At 47.4% G+C, this 15,797-nt stretch overlaps 1 protein-coding gene across 3 annotated transcripts in view; it reads left to right on the top strand.

Annotated features, from left to right (window-relative positions):
* Window positions 1–15,797, top strand: part of LOC141161679 (cytosolic beta-glucosidase-like) — a 121,281-nt gene that overhangs the window by 21,196 nt on the left and 84,288 nt on the right. For all 3 annotated transcript variants that reach the window (XM_073646824.1, XM_073646835.1, XM_073646846.1), the window contains exon 2: window positions 11,154–11,280. In XM_073646824.1, coding sequence (XP_073502925.1) covers window positions 11,214–11,280 — 67 coding nt within the window. In that variant the 5' untranslated portion in view covers window positions 11,154–11,213. The remainder of the gene's footprint in view (window positions 1–11,153; window positions 11,281–15,797) is intronic.

The following is a 15,797-nucleotide window of genomic DNA, read 5'->3' as shown; positions in this document are numbered from 1 at the left end:
TGGAGTCTGTGTCATGGAAATTGAGGAGTCGGAGTTGGAGGTTTGGCTTATCGACTCCACAGCCCTGGTTACAGCCGCCGTTCTCTGTGTACTGAGCTGCAGAGCTCCCCAATGTACGGACGAGCCTTAGCCGTTACACCACCATTTGTGATTGATGACCCATATAAAGGGTTGGCCATCAATGCTAAAGTCCCAGAGGACTCCTGTGATATGATAGTCATGATTGTGGCGTCTGCTCCAGTGACTATCGTCGTCCTGCGAAGTGCAAATGTAGCATTACATGGTGGCCATGCTCATTAATAGCCTTCTGTATAATACATGGATGACCCAAGATCCGACGTGGAACATAGAGACTCTAACGTCCACAGGCCCCATTAGAGTCAGCAGCTTTATGAAGTAATCAGATGAGAGGTACAGAGAATGGTGTTACATTTTCCTTGTACTCCATAAGGGCTTTTCTTATGATCAATTACGAAAAAATTAACATTTGTGTTAGAAATTCTTGGTATCCAAAGCATCAGCCCATTACTTCAGTGTGAGCCTGTGCAACCCTTTCACTCCCACAGTGAATTACTAAATTACTTCCAAATTTTCAGAATTTCCCATTAATGTACATATGACTACTGACGGGCATGATTGGTCACTTCTCCTCCTGCGCTCCCTCCAGCTGGTGTCACAAATCACTGCCACTAAGCTCCTGCCAGCCATCCTTCAGCAGCGGCTACAGTGCCGAAAGTTTACTGTTAGGATTTAACTACAAAGGAGATTCCCATGGGAAGGAGCACATCTCATTCCTTATTCCAGCCTCAGCTATTAATTAGCACCTCAGACAGAACCAAAAAAAAGTTATTTTGCAAAAAAAGAAAAAAGCGGACCCGTGAAAGTTCGGGTACCAGAACTGTATCTGAACCCAAACCCCATTGCAATCTATGGGAAACTGAACTTTGGAGCTTAAAAGCCCGAAAATTCAATTTCTTTCTCTCTCTCTCGTTCTCTCTCTCTCGCACTCTCTCGTTCTCTCTCTCGTTCTCTCTCTCTCGTTCTCTCTCTCTCTCGTTCTCTCGCTCTCTCTCGTTCTCTCTCTCTCTCGTTCTCTCGCTCTCTCTCGTTCTCTCTCTCGTTCTCTCTCTCGTTCTCTCTCTCGTTCTCTCTCTCGTTCTCTCTCTCGTTCTCTCTCTCGTTCTCTCTCTCATTCTCTCTCTCTCGTTCTCTCTCTCTCGTGTTCTCTCTCTCGTTCTCTCTCTCGTTCTCTCTCGTTCTCTCTCTCTTGTTCTCTCTCTCTCGTGTTCTCTCTCTCGTGTTCTCTCTCTCGTGTTCTCTCTCTCGTGTTCTCTCTCTCGTTCTCTCTCTCGTTCTCTCTCTCGTTCTCTCTCCAGTTCTCTCTCTCGTTCTCTCTCGTTCTCTCTCTCGTTCTCTCTCTCGCTCTCTCGTTTTCTCTCTCGTTCTCTCGTTCTCTCTCTCGTTCTCTCTCTCGTTTTCTCTCTCGTTTTCTCTCTCGTTCTCTCTCTCATTCTCTCTCTCGTTCTCTCGTTCTCTCTCTCGTTCTCTCGTTCTCTCTCTCGTTCTCTCGTTCTCTCGTTCTCTCTCTCGCTCTCTCTCGTTCTCTCTCTCTCGTTCTCTCTCGTTCTCTCTCTCGTTCTCTCTCTCTCTCTCGTTCTCTCTCGTTCTCTCTCTCGTTCTCTCTCTCTCGTTCTCTCTCTCTCGTTCTCTCTCTCTCGTGTTCTCTCTCTCGTGTTCTCTCTCTCGTGTTCTCTCTCTCGTGTTCTCTCTCTCGTTCTCTCTCTCGTTCTCTCTCTCGTTCTCTCTCTCGTTCTCTCGTTCTCTCTCTCGTTCTCTCTCTCGTTCTCTCTCTCGTTCTCTCTCTCGTTCTCTCTCGTTCACTCTCTCGTTCTCTCTCGTTCACTCTCTCGTTCTCTCTCGTTCTCTCTCTCGTTCTCTCGTTCTCTCTCTCGTTCTCTCTCTCTCTCTCGTTCTCTCGTTCTCTCTCTCGTTCTCTCGTTCTCTCTCTCGTTCTCTCGTTCTCTCTCTCGTTCTCTCGTTCTCTCTCTCGTTCTCTCGTTCTCTCTCTCGTTTTCTCTCTCGTTCTCTCTCGTTTTCTCTCTCGTTCTCTCTCGTTTTCTCTCTCGTTCTCTCTCGTTTTCTCTCTCGTTCTCTCTCTCGCTCTCTCTCGTTCTCTCGTTCTCTCTCTCGTTCTCTCGTTCTCTCTCTCGCTCTCTCTCGTTCTCTCTCTCTCGTTCTCTCTCTCTCGTTCTCTCTCTCTCGTTCTCTCTCTCGTTCTCTCTCGTTCTCTCTCGTTCTCTCTCGCTCTCTCTCGCTCTCTCTCGCTCTCTCTCGCTCTCTCTCGCTCTCTCTCGCTCTCTCTCTCTCTCTCTCGTTCTCTCTCTCTCGTTCTCTCTCGTTCTCTCTCTCGTTCTCTCTCTCTCTTTCTCTCTCGCTCTTTCTCTCTCGCTCTTTCTCTCTCTCTCTTTCTCTCTCTCTCTTTCTCTCTCGTTCTCTCTCTCTCTCGTTCTCTCTCTCTCTCGTTCTCTCTCGTTCTCTCTCTCTCGTTCTCTCTCTCTCGTTCTCTCTCTCTCGTTCTCTCTCTCTCGTTCTCTCTCTCTCGTTCTCTCTCTCTCGTTCTCTCTCTCGTTCTCTCGTTCTTTCTCTCGTTCTCTCTCTCTCGTTTTCTCGCTCTCGCTCTCGTTCTCTCGCTCTCGTTCTCTCTCGTTCTCTCTCTCTCGTTCCCTCTCTCGTTCTCTCTCTCTCTCTCGTTCTCTCTCTCTCTCGTTCTCTCTCTCTCTCGTTCTCTCTCTCTCGTTCTCTCTCTCTTGTTCTCTCTCTCTCGTTCTCTCTCTCGTTCTCTCTCTCTCGTTCTCTCTCTCTCGTTCTCTCTCTCTCGTTCTCTCTCTCTCGTTCTCTCTCTCTCGTTCTCTCTCTCTCGTTCTCTCTCTCTCGTTCTCTCTCTCTCGTTCTCTCTCTCGTTCTCTCTCTCGTTCTCTCTCGTTCTCTCTCTGGTTCTCTCTGGTTCTCTCTGGTTCTCTCTCGTTCTCTCTCTCGTTCTCTCTCTCGTTCTCTCTCTCGTTCTCTCTCTCTCTCGTTCTCTCTCTCTCTTGTTCTCTCTCTCTCGTTCTCTCTCTCTCTCGTTCTCTCTCTCTCTCGTTCTCTCTCTCTCGTTCTCTCTCTCTTGTTCTCTCTCTCTCTCGTTCTCTCGCTCTCGTTCTCTCTCTCTCGTTCTCTCTCTCGTTCTCTCTCTCGTTCTCTCTCTCTCGTTCTCTCTCTCTCTCGTTCTCTCTCTCTCTCGTTCTCTCTCTCTCTCGTTCTCTCTCTCTCGTTCTCTCTCTCTCGTTCTCTCTCTCTCTCGTTCTCTCTCTCTCTCTCGTTCTCTCTCTCTCTCGTTCTCTCTCTCTCTCTCGTTCTCTCTCTCTCGTTCTCTCTCTCTCGTTCTCTCTCTCTCGTTCTCTCTCTCTCGTTCTCTCTCTCGTTCTCTCTCTCGTTCTCTCTCTCGTTCTCTCTCGTTCTCTCTCTCGTTTTCTCTCGTTCTCTCTCTCGTTTTCTCTCGTTCTCTCTCTCGTTCTCTCTCGTTCTCTCTCTCTCTCGTTCTCTCTCTGGTTCTCTCTCTGGTTCTCTCTCTCGTTCTCTCTCTCGTTCTCTCTCTCTCGTTCTATCTCTCTCGTTCTCTCTCTCTCGTTCTCTCTCTCTCGTTCTCTCTCGTTCTCTCTCTCTCGTTCTCTCTCTCTCTCGTTCTCTCTCTCTCTCGTTCTCTCTCTCTCTCGTTCTCTCTCTCTCGTTCTCTCTCTCGTTCTCTCTCTCGTTCTCTCTCTCTCGTTCTCTCTCTCTCGTTCTCTCTCTCTTGTTCTCTCTCTCTTGTTCTCTCTCTCTCTCGTTCTCTCTCTCTCGTTCTCTCTCGCTCGCTCGTTCTCGCTCGCTCTCTCATTCTCGCTCGCTCTCTCATTCTCGCTCCCTCTCGTTCTCTCTCTCTCTCGTTCTCGCTTGCTCTCTCCTTTTCAAATCAAATGGGCTTTATTGGCAGGACTAACATATTAACATTGCCAAAGCAAGTGGTAAAATAATGGGGGGATGGGTATAGGGACACATCCAGGGTGAGGTATCTGAGTTCATGGGATATCAGTCTCCTCTGTGATGGTAGGCGCTGGGGCTACTACTTTGTAGATGAGCCTTGAATGATAACACCTCCTGGATCACAAGGTGTAGCGGGAATCTGCCCTTCTCGCAGGCGCTGTTTGATGTGCTCCGATGGCGGTTTGATGTGCTCTGATGGACTTGGAGGAGGTGTTTACAGAACTCTAGGTGGAATATTTCTGTTCGTCCAGCGTCCAGACTTCGCTGCCGTACAGAAAGATTGGGGAAATGATGGTATCAAAGATTTTTAGCCAGACTGTTACAGGTGCCTTGACATGGTACAGACAGACGTCTTCTGATGGCATAGAAGGCTTTGCACGCCTTGTTTTTCAGCCACTGTATGGCTTGCTTTAAGCTCCCTGATTGGCTGAGTTCATGGCCCAGGTATGTGTACTTGTTGGTTTCTGTAAGTGGACAGCTGTCAATTATGCAACTGTTCTAAGTGTAGGAGCTTCGTATGACATCATATGTTTTGCCTCCTATTCCGCTCCCCAGCAGTTTTAGGAATTGTCCTGGATGCCACACTGAGTCGAATGCCTTCTTGAAGTCCACAAAGCAGTAATAGATCCTCCCATGCTTTGTATTGTGGACGTGCTTCTTGATGAGGCTGTGCAGGGTGTAGGTGTGGTCGGTGGTGCGGTGGTTTGGCATGAACCTGCTTGGCTTTTGCTGAGGACGTTGTGTTGGGTGAGGAAGGTGAGGATGGTGAGGATCCTCTTGTTCAGGATGCAGTTGAAGAATTTACCCAGGTTACTGCTGACACATATTCCCCAGTAGTTTGCTGGGTCGTACTTGTCCCCATTTATGTGTATCGGGGTTATGAGTCCTTGGTTCCAGTTTTTGGAGAAATAGCCAGCCTGCAGTACAATATTGAATAGTTTTGCTATTGCAGCCTTGATGTCTGGCGGGCTCTATTTCAGCATTTCGAGGAGGATCCCATCTGGGCCGCTGGCTTTTTTACCTTTTTATCAGTGTGATCCTTTTTGTTATTTCTGGCATTGTAATTGATGTGTCCAGAGGGTTTTGGAAGTCTTTTTGAAATTTTCCTCCATAGCCTTCAGTTTGTTCACAAGCTCTATTTGTGCCGGGTTCAGGTCTTCACTTGGGATGTCTTTGTAAAGGTCCTTGAAGTACTGGAGCCAGATATTGCCACTCTGGATGTGTAGGTTATTGCATTTCCGGTTGGATCCTAGGTGGTTCCATAGTTCCCAAAAGCTGTTGTCTTCAAGGGCATCTTGGAGTTGGAGGAGTTTGGTGGAAATGTGGTTTTGCTTTTTCTTTTTGAGGATGGATTTGTAATTTCGTTGTATGGTGTCTTAGGCTTCTCTCAGGGTGGGCTTGTTTGGGTCTCTGTGTTTTTTATTTGAAGCCGTTCTTAGGACCTTCCTTATAGCTTTACATTCCTTGTCAAACCAGTTGTTGACATTTTGCTTACTCGGCCTCTTGTTGCTGCATCTTTTCAGGTCGGACATTTCTGCCATGGCATAGAGTATGTCATTAAGGTCCCTTACTGCTAGGTGTATTCCTTCTGGGTTAAGTTCATACACATTATTATGGAAGTGTTGGAGCTTATCCTTGATTTCACGTCTGTTGATGGCATCTGTATATTTTGGGGCTGACATCTTGGACCATTTGAAGGATGGAGGCAAGCTAATAAGGCCGGTCTGCTGCGAAGTTTGTGAGGGTGATTTGTTTTTGGATTTGATGTATAGGAGAAGTTGGTTGTGGTCTGACAGATGTGTTTGTAGGGTGACTATAAAGGCGCCAATTCTTGTAGGGTCCATATCTGTGATGGCATAGTCTATCACGCTGCTGCTCACGTGGGAGTTTAGGGTGTGTCTTCCCAATGAGTCTCCCTTGGTGCGGCCGTTAAGGATACGAAGTCCGAGGCTTCGGCATAGGTTCAGCATTGTTCTGCCACTTTTATTCAGTGTGCTGTCATAGCTGTTCCTCTCGGTGTGCACTGGGTTGTCACAGTCTGTATCCGCTCCAAATATATAGACGTTTCCCTCAGTGGTCAGGTAGTCTCTCTCACTTCCTGTTCTTGCATTGAGGTCTCCGTAGATGAGAACGTTGCCCAGAGTCTGGAAGTGGGCAGATTCGCTCTGTAGGGTCTCAAATCTGTCTGGGTTGAAGTATGGAGACTCTGGAGGAGCTATGTATGCTGCAAAAAGGTAGCTATCGGCCCGAGAAATGAGAATGGAGCGGATTATTCTTACCCAGATGTGACTGTCTTCTCTCTTCACTGCTCTGATATGTTCATGAAGCTCCTCTTTGTACCAGTCTAATATTCCTCCTGAGCTTCTGCCCTGTTTGGTGTTTTTGTTTTTTATGGCAGGGACAGAGAGTTCCCAATATCTGGTGGGGACAACAGATTCATTATCTGCTTTAGTCCATGTTTCCAAGAGGATCTGTATATCGATGTTTTTCAGTCTTTGATTAAAATCTGGGTCGTCTGTCTTATGTCCAAAGGCTGAAGTGTTCAGACCCTGGATGTTCCAGCTACTAATGATTAGAGGTGACATTGTATGGCTATACACCTTGTAATGAGCTGCCGTGCATAGGACAGTTTGGATCGCTGACTGGTGGCCATGTTATAGGCAATTGATCCAGTCGCCTGAGTTTTATGCACAGTGAGCTGAGCATGGTCTTTATCTCCTCCAGGTCACTGCTCTGCTTCACTCTGTGTGGGGCGGGTGGTCTCTTCCACGGTTTGTGTCTCTCATGCCCTAATTTTGGGTACAGGGTACCGGTTCCAGTTTCCAGTTTGGTGAGCATATTCAGTGTTAGGTCTATTTGTTAGCGGTGCTCTTTGTACAGGTTTTTGGTTCATGACGGCTTTATGTCCCGGGACTCTATTGAGCACTAGGTCTTTGAGTTCTTTGGCGAGAAGGCTGACTCCTTGGTTGTTGAGATGTTTATGATCATACAGGTGATGGAGGTTTATGGCTGGATGTTGTGCCAGAGTGATGTCTGGCGTTGAGGTGATCTTGGCTGCTAGCTCTCTGTTGACGTCTTGGGTAATGTGTTGGGAGACATCTTTTCTTGGCAGCACAGATGACAGGATGATCTTACTGCCAGGGAACTTCTGTCGCCTTGTGTTAAGGTATTTCCATTGGGGTCTATAATCAGGACTGTATCCGGACATGGTGATTGGCTGCTTCTGTGTGGTCCCTTATTTGCATTCTGCTTGCTGCTCTGTTGTGTTGTAGTGACCAGCTGTTGTTCTAGACTTGGGGTTTTTATAATTTTTGGCTCCGGCACACCCTGCATTTCTTGGTTATTTTCTGCTTTGCTCTCGATATTGAGGCAGTTATTTAAGTTATTTGTGTTGTGGCTGTTGGCTCTCATTTTGTCTGCATCGCTCTTTTTCCCGGGGTCCCACTCCTGAGTTAGAGGTGGCGTCTGGCTCTTTAACTTTACGATCTCTCCTCTTAGTTTTGCATTTTCTTGCTGCAATTCATGTAGTTCATGTTTGATTTACTGCACGACTGAGTCCAGTACACTCTGGACTGTTCTCGCTCTGTCTCCTGTATTCGCGCTCTCTCTCCTGTATTCGCGCTCTCTCTCCTGTATTCGCGCTCTCTCCTGTATTCGCGCTCTCTCTCCTGTTCTCGCGCTCTCTCTCCTGTTCTCGCGCTCTCTCTCCTGTTCTCGCGCTCTCTCTCCTGTTGTCGCGCTCTCTCTCCTGTTGTCGCGCTCTCTCTCCTGTTGTCGCTCTCTCTCTCCTGTTGTCGCTCTCTCTCTCCTGTTGTCGCTCTCTCTCTCCTGTTGTCGCTCTCTCTCTCCTGTTGTCGCTCTCTCTCTCCTGTTGTCGCGCTCTCTCTCCTGTTCTCGCGCTCTCTCTCCTGTTCTCGCGCTCTCTCTCCTGTTCTCGCTCTCTCTCTCCTGTTCTCGCGCTCTCTCTCCTGTTCTCGCGCTCTCTCTCCTGTTCTCGCGCTCTCTCTCCTGTTCTCGCGCTCTCTCTCCTGTTCTCGCGCTCTCTCTCCTGTTCTCGCGCTCTCTCTCCTGTTCTCGCGCTCTCTCTCCTGTTCTCGCGCTCTCTCTCCTGTTCTCGCTCTCTCTCTCCTGTTGTCGCTCTCTCTCTCCTGTTGTCGCTCTCTCTCTCCTGTTGTCGCTCTCTCTCTCCTGTTGTCGCGCTCTCTCTCCTGTTGTCGCGCTCTCTCTCCTGTTCTCGCGCTCTCTCTCCTGTTCTCGCTCTCTCTCTCCTGTTCTCGCGCTCTCTCTCCTGTTGTCGCGCTCTCTCTCCTGTTCTCGCGCTCTCTCTCCTGTTCTCGCTCTCTCTCTCCTGTTCTCGCTCTCTCTCTCCTGTTCTCGCGCTCTCTCTCCTGTTCTCGCGCTCTCTCTCCTGTTCTCGCGCTCTCTCTCCTGTTCTCGCGCTCTCTCTCCTGTTCTCGCGCTCTCTCTCCTGTTCTCGCGCTCTCTCTCCTGTTCTCGCGCTCTCTCTCCTGTTCTCGCGCTCTCTCTCCTGTTCTCGCGCTCTCTCTCCTGTTCTCGCGCTCTCTCTCCTGTTTTCGCGCTCTCTCTCCTGTTTTCGCGCTCTCTCTCCTGTTTTCGCGCTCTCTCTCCTGTTTTCGCGCTCTCTCTCCTGTTTTCGCGCTCTCTCTCCTGTTTTCGCGCTCTCTCTCCTGTTCTCGCGCTCTCTCCTGTTCTCGCGCTCTCTCTCCTGTTCTCGCGCTCTCTCTCCTGTTCTCGCGCTCTCTCTCCTGTTCTCGCGCTCTCTCTCCTGTTCTCGCGCTCTCTCTCCTGTTCTCGCTCTTTCTCTCTCCTGTTCTCGCTCTCTCTCTCTCTCCTGTTCTCGCTCTCTCTCTCTCTCTCCTGTTCTCGCGCTCTCTCTCTCCTGTTCTCGCGCTCTCTCTCTCTCCTGTTCTCGCGCTCTCTCTCTCTCCTGTTCTCGCGCTCTCTCTCTCTCCTGTTCTCGCGCTCTCTCTCTCTCCTGTTCTCGCGCTCTCTCTCTCTCCTGTTCTCGCGCTCTCTCTCTCTCTCCTGTTCTCGCGCTCTCTCTCTCTCCTGTTCTCGCGCTCTCTCTCTCTCTCTCCTGTTCTCGCGCTCTCTCTCTCTCCTCTTCTCGCGCTCTCTCTCTCCTCTTCTCGCGCTCTCTCTCTCTCCTCTTCTCGCGCTCTCTCTCTCCTCTTCTCGCGCTCTCTCTCTCTCTCTCCTCTTCTCGAGCTCTCTCTCTCTCCTCTTCTCGCGCTCTCTCTCTCTCTCCTCTTCTCGCGCTCTCTCTCTCTCTCCTCTTCTCGCGCTCTCTCTCTCTCTCCTGTTCTCGCGCTCTCTCTCTCTCCTGTTCTCGCGCTCTCTATCTCTCTCCTGTTCTCGCGCTCTCTCTCCTGTTCTCGCGCTCTCTCTCTCTCCTGTTCTCGCGCGCTCTCTCTCTCTCTCTCCTGTTCTCGCGCTCTCTCTCTCTCTCCTGTTCTCGCGCTCTCTCTCTCTCTCCTGTTCTCGCGCTCTCTCTCTCTCCTGTTCTCACGCGCTCTCTCTCTCCTGTTCTCACGCGCTCTCTCTCTCTCCTGTTCTCACGCGCTCTCTCTCTCCTGTTCTCACGCGCTCTCTCTCTCTCCTGTTCTCACGCGCTCTCTCTCTCTCCTGTTCTCGCGCTCTCTCTCTCTCCTGTTCTCGCGCTCTCTCTCTCTCCTGTTCTCGCGCTCTCTCTCTCCTGTTCTCGCGCTCTCTCTCTCTCTCCTGTTCTCGCGCTCTCTCTCTCTCTCCTGTTCTCGCGCTCTCTCTCTCTCCTGTTCTCGCGCTCTCTCTCTCCTGTTCTCGCGCTCTCTCTCTCTCCTGTTCTCGCGCTCTCTCTCTCCTGTTCTCGCGCTCTCTCTCTCCTGTTCTCGCGCTCTCTCTCTCTCCTGTTCTCGCGCTCTCTCTCTCCTGTTCTCGCGCTCTCTCTCTCCTGTTCTCGCGCTCTCTCTTTCTCCTGTTCTCGCGCTCTCTCTCTCTTTCTCCTGTTCTCGCGCTCTCTCTCTCTCTCCTGTTCTCGCGCTCTCTCTCCTGTTCTCGCGCTCTCTCTCCTGTTCTCGCGCTCTCTCTCTCCCGTTCTCGCGCTCTCTCTCTCCTGTTCTCGCGCTCTCTCTCCTGTTCTCGCGCTCTCTCTCTCTCCTGTTCTCGCGCTCTCTCTCTCTCTCCTGTTCTCGCGCTCTCTCTCTCTCCTGTTCTCGTGCTCTCTCTCTCTCCTGTTCTCGCGCTCTCTCTCTCCTGTTCTCGCGTTCTCTCTCTCTCCTGTTCTCGCGTTCTCTCTCTCTCCTGTTCTCGCGTTCTCTCTCTCTCCTGTTCTCGCGTTCTCTCTCTCTCCTGTTCTCGCGCTCTCTCTCTCCTGTTCTCGCGCTCTCTCTCTCTCTCCTGTTCTCGCGCTCTCTCTCTCCTGTTCTCGCGCTCTCTCTCTCTCTCCTGTTCTCGCGCTCTCTCTCTCTCTCCTGTTCTCGCGCTCTCTCTCTCCTGTTCTCGTGCTCTCTCTCTCTCCTGTTCTCGCGCTCTCTCTCTCTCCTGTTCTCGCGCTCTCTCTCTCTCTCCTGTTCTCGTGCTCTCTCTCTCTCTCCTGTTCTCACGCGCTCTCTCTCTCCTGTTCTCACGCGCTCTCTCTCTCTCCTGTTCTCACGCGCTCTCTCTCTCTCCTGTTCTCGCGCTCTCTCTCTCTCCTGTTCTCGCGCTCTCTCTCTCTCCTGTTCTCGCGCTCTCTCTCTCCTGTTCTCGCGCTCTCTCTCTCTCCTGTTCTCGCGCTCTCTCTCTCCTGTTTATACAGACACATGTAAAGCCTGATAGAATATATTGTGTCCATGCAAACAATGTACAGCACATGAATGACGACATCGACGTCTGAATATAAGGGGAATCTGACGGCCCAGATACAGCAGAACACGACTAACCTCCAGACTAGGGGGATGCTGCAATGGCGCCATCTGGTGGGCATCAGTGTTATCACACGGGCGCATATTTTACATTTCTGTACTTCACACTAAATTGTTATACAAAGTTTTTTTTTTTGCTTCTTTTTATGAAAGTGAATGATCGTTTTTAACCATATGATTTTTATTTTCCAGATCGAGGATCTGGTTTGGACAATAAATATATAAGACATTCCCGGTTATATATGAGAAGAAATGGACAGTTTTAAGTTTCCCGATTCGTTTGCTTGGGGAGCAGCAACAGCGGCCTATCAGATTGAAGGTAAACTGTAAACCATGCACCGTTATTAGTAGAAATGTATTTATTGGTGATTTTGATTAATTTTTCTGTTGGTCATGATGATAGTCCAGTAATGTCCAAAAACCTGAAAATTCTGATCCACTGTATGTTTATTATTTTCATCCGATATCTGATGTTTATTGTACAGTCAGTCTCCGACACCTATTTCTAGGAGTAACAGAACATGGCCCGTGTCACTTGTCTGTTTTCCAAGGTTTATAATGCCATCATGGTTATGTCTTCTGATGGCTGAATCCACGTCATATTACCATGTCTTTCAGCAGACGGTCTGCTAGTTGGCAGTGTCCAGGTGACATCCGGAAGTTACACTTAACCAGCATAATACAAATAAAATTGATGGTAACAATAGAAAATTAAAAAATAATAGATGGGAAACAAGAAGAAATACAATATAATCCCCATAATAATTGCGCATTTATTGTTCTTATCACTGCTACAGAAATTGAACTTTTATCACGTATGCTAATTAGAGTGATTAGTGCACCCTTAGTGTGGCCAAGAGGCTCAGTGCACAGTTCTACCCACTGGTTTTGCATGTCCACGCCTCCCTCACTGATGAATGACTGCACTGACTTGCCTGGAGTCAGCACTATCTGCAGAGGAAGCTCAGGCGAGCCACTGCTGTCAATCACCAGTGAGGGAGGCAGGGACATGCAAAACTAGTGGGTGCAATAGAGCACCGAACCTCTTGGCCACACCCAGGGTGCACCCAGTTCTAATTAGCATATGTCATTAAGCCGAGGGCTGTGCTTCATAGTTGCACTAACATGGTGGCCTTCAGTGGCCTGCTGCTGATAATGTCATTGAAATCATTCATTTGCATTGTGGGGGGCTGATGGGCATTAGAAGGGACTCCACCATATTTGCAGCTACTTAAATGGGGTGCTCTGAAGTTCTTAACCCTTTCTCAAACTTTGACGTTTAAAGGTCATCTCCCTTCCTTTGATGCGGACTCGCACGCCGAGCCCACAATTTTCCCCCGCACATGATGTCTGATATAATCAGCCATCATGTGCCTTTAACAGCCACGGGGTGGATCAGTGCTCCGTCAATCACTGACAGCGGGATTTAAAGAGGTATTCCCATCTCAAGATCCTTTCCCAATATGTAGTAGGTGTAATAATAGTAATAATATTAGCAAATACCTTCAATTAGAAATGTAGTATAGTTCTTCTGATTCACTATTTCTCTTTCCTCGTGTGCAGGGATTGCAGGACCTTAGGTATCCATGGTTACCTCCACAGATATAGTGAGAGTTAGTTAGCTAGTTGCTAGTGGTCGTAACCATGGATACCTAAGGTCCTGCAATCCCTGCACATGAGGAAATATACATAGTGAATCAGAAGAACTATACTACATTTCTAATTGAAGGTATTTGCTAATATTATTATTATTACACCAACTACATATTGGGAGAGGATCTTGGAGATGGGAATACCCCTTTAACACACGCTGGCCGAAAGCTTAATGACAGGCACAGGGGTCTTCAGCAGACTCCCGGCTGTCATGACAACCCATCGGCACCCCGCAATCACATGATGGGCATGCGGATGGCTTGTCATGACAGCCAGGGGTCTGCTGAAGACCCCCGTGCCTGTTATTAAGATCCTCATGTGAAAGCCAGAGTTTAGCTACCATTCATAGGAGGTTGTGATTTCTGTGATACGTAGCAGCGCTGAAGCCCTGCTATATGTAGTATAGGCGATCGGGATGATCACAGCTTCAAGTCTCCTAAGGGAACTATTACATACAGAAAACAGTTTTTAAAAATCTGAAAAAAAAAGCTGGCGGGATTGCTGGATCGTTGGATCTGACCCGTCGCAATCCCTCTGTTCGTCTCCCAAAGCTGCTTCTGCCAGGGGTGAGCTCAGTTCGGCCCGGCGGTGTGACCATGCAGGTTTGCCTGGGGCTGACTCCATCCCTGACTGTACACTGGCTATTTGGGTTTCCCTACATGTGAGTTCCCATATACAGGTTCAGTATAGATCTTACCATATACAGGTTCGGTATAGATCTTACCATATACAGGTTCAGTATAGATCTTACCATATACAGGTTCGGTATAGATCTTACCATATACAGGCTCGGTATAGATCTTACCATATACAGGTTCGGTATAGATCTTATCATATACAGGTCCGGTATAGATCTTACCATATACAGGTTCGGTATAGATCTTACCATATACAGGTTCGGTATAGATCTTACCATATACAGGCTCGGTATAGATTTTACCATATACAGGTTCGGTATAGATCTTACCATATACAGGTTCGGTATAGATCTTACCATATACAGGTTCGGTATAGAACTTACCATATACAGGTTCGGTATAGCTCTTACCATATACAGGTTCGGTATAGATCTTACCATATACAGGCTCGGTATAGATCTTACCATATACAGGCTCGGTATAGATCTTACCATATACAGGTTCGGTATAGATCTTATCATATACAGGCTCGGTATAGATCTTACCATATACAGGCTCGGTATAGATCTTACCATATACAGGCTCGGTATAGATCTTACCATATACAGGTTCGGTATAGAACTTACCATATACAGGTTCGGTATAGCTCTTACCATATACAGGTTCGGTATAGATCTTACCATATACAGACTCGGTATAGATCTTACCATATACAGGCTCGGTATAGATCTTACCATATACAGGTTCGGTATAGAACTTACCATATACAGGTTCGGTATAGCTCTTACCATATACAGGTTCGGTATAGATCTTACCATATACAGGCTCGGTATAGATCTTACCATATACAGGCTCGGTATAGATCTTACCATATACAGGTTCGGTATAGATCTTACCATATACAGGTTCGGTATAGATCTTACCATATACAGGTTCGGTATAGATCTTACCATATACAGGTTCGGTATAGATCTTACCATATACAGGCTCTGTATAGATCTTACCATATACAGGTCCGGTATAGATCTTACCCCTTACCATATACAGGTTCGGTATAGATCTTACCATATACAGGTTCGGTATAGATCTTACCATATACAGGTTCGGTATAGATCTTAACATATACAGGCCCGGTATAGATCTTGCCATATACAGGCCCGATATAGATCTTACCATATACAGGTTCGGTATAGATCTTATCATATACAGGTTCGGTATAGATCTTATCATATACAGGTTCGGTATAGATCTTATCATATACAGGCCCGGTATAGATCTTGCCATATACAGGCCCGATATAGATCTTACCATATACAGGTTCGGTATAGATCTTACCATATACAGGTTCGGTATAGATCTTATCATATACAGGTTCGGTATAGATCTTACCATATACAGGCCCGGTATAGATCTTGCCATATACAGGCCCGATATAGATCTTACCATATACAGGTTCGGTATAGATCTTATCATATACAGGTTCGGTATAGATCTTATCATATACAGGTTCGGTATAGATCTTATCATATACAGGTTCGGTATAGATCTTACCATATACAGGCCCGATATAGATCTTACCATATACAGGTTCGGTATAGATCTTACCATATACAGGTTCGGTATAGATCTTACCATATACAGGTTCGGTATAGATCTTACCATATACAGGTTCGGTATAGATCTTATCATATACAGGTCCGGTATAGATCTTACCATATACAGGCTCTGTATAGATCTTACCATATACAGGTCCGGTATAGATCTTACCCCTTACCATATACAGGTTCGGTATAGATCTTACCATATACAGGTTCGGTATAGACCTTACCATATACAGGTTCGGTATAGATCTTACCATATACAGGCCCGATATAGATCTTACCGTATACAGGTTCGGTATAGATCTTACCGTATACAGGTTCGGTATAGATCTTATCATATACAGGTTCGGTATAGATCTTATCATATATAGGTTCGGTATAACTCTTACCATATACAGGTTTGGTATAGATCTTACCATATACAGGTTCGGTATAGATCTTACCATATACAGGTTCGGTATAGATCTTATCATATACAGGTTCGGTATAGATCTTACCATATACAGGTTCGGTATAGATCTTATCATATACAGGTTCGGTATAGATCTTACCATATACAGGTTCGGTATAGATCTTACCATATACAGGTTCGGTATAGATCTTACCATATACAGGTTCGGTATAGATCTTATCATATACAGGTCCGGTATAGATCTTACCATATACAGGTCCGGTATAGATCTTACCATATACAGGTTCGGTATAGATCTTACCATATACAGGTTCGGTATAGATCTTACTATATACAGGTTCGGTATAGATCTTACCATATACAGGTTCGGTATAGATCTTACCATATACAGGTTCGGTATAGATCTTACCATATACAGGTTCGGTATAGAACTTACCATATACAGGTTCGGTATAGATCTTACCATATACAGGTTCGGTATAGATCTTACCATATACAGGTTCGGTATAGCTCTTACCATATACAGGTTCGG

The sequence above is a fragment of the Phyllobates terribilis genome, unplaced genomic scaffold, assembly GCF_046119375.1.
Source record: "Phyllobates terribilis strain yellow unplaced genomic scaffold, ASM4611937v1 Scaffold_1__5_contigs__length_1240528914, whole genome shotgun sequence".
NCBI lineage: Eukaryota > Metazoa > Chordata > Amphibia > Anura > Dendrobatidae > Phyllobates > Phyllobates terribilis.
Note: the sequence above shows the minus strand (reverse complement) of the source record. Positions and strands in the feature narration are given on the sequence as shown.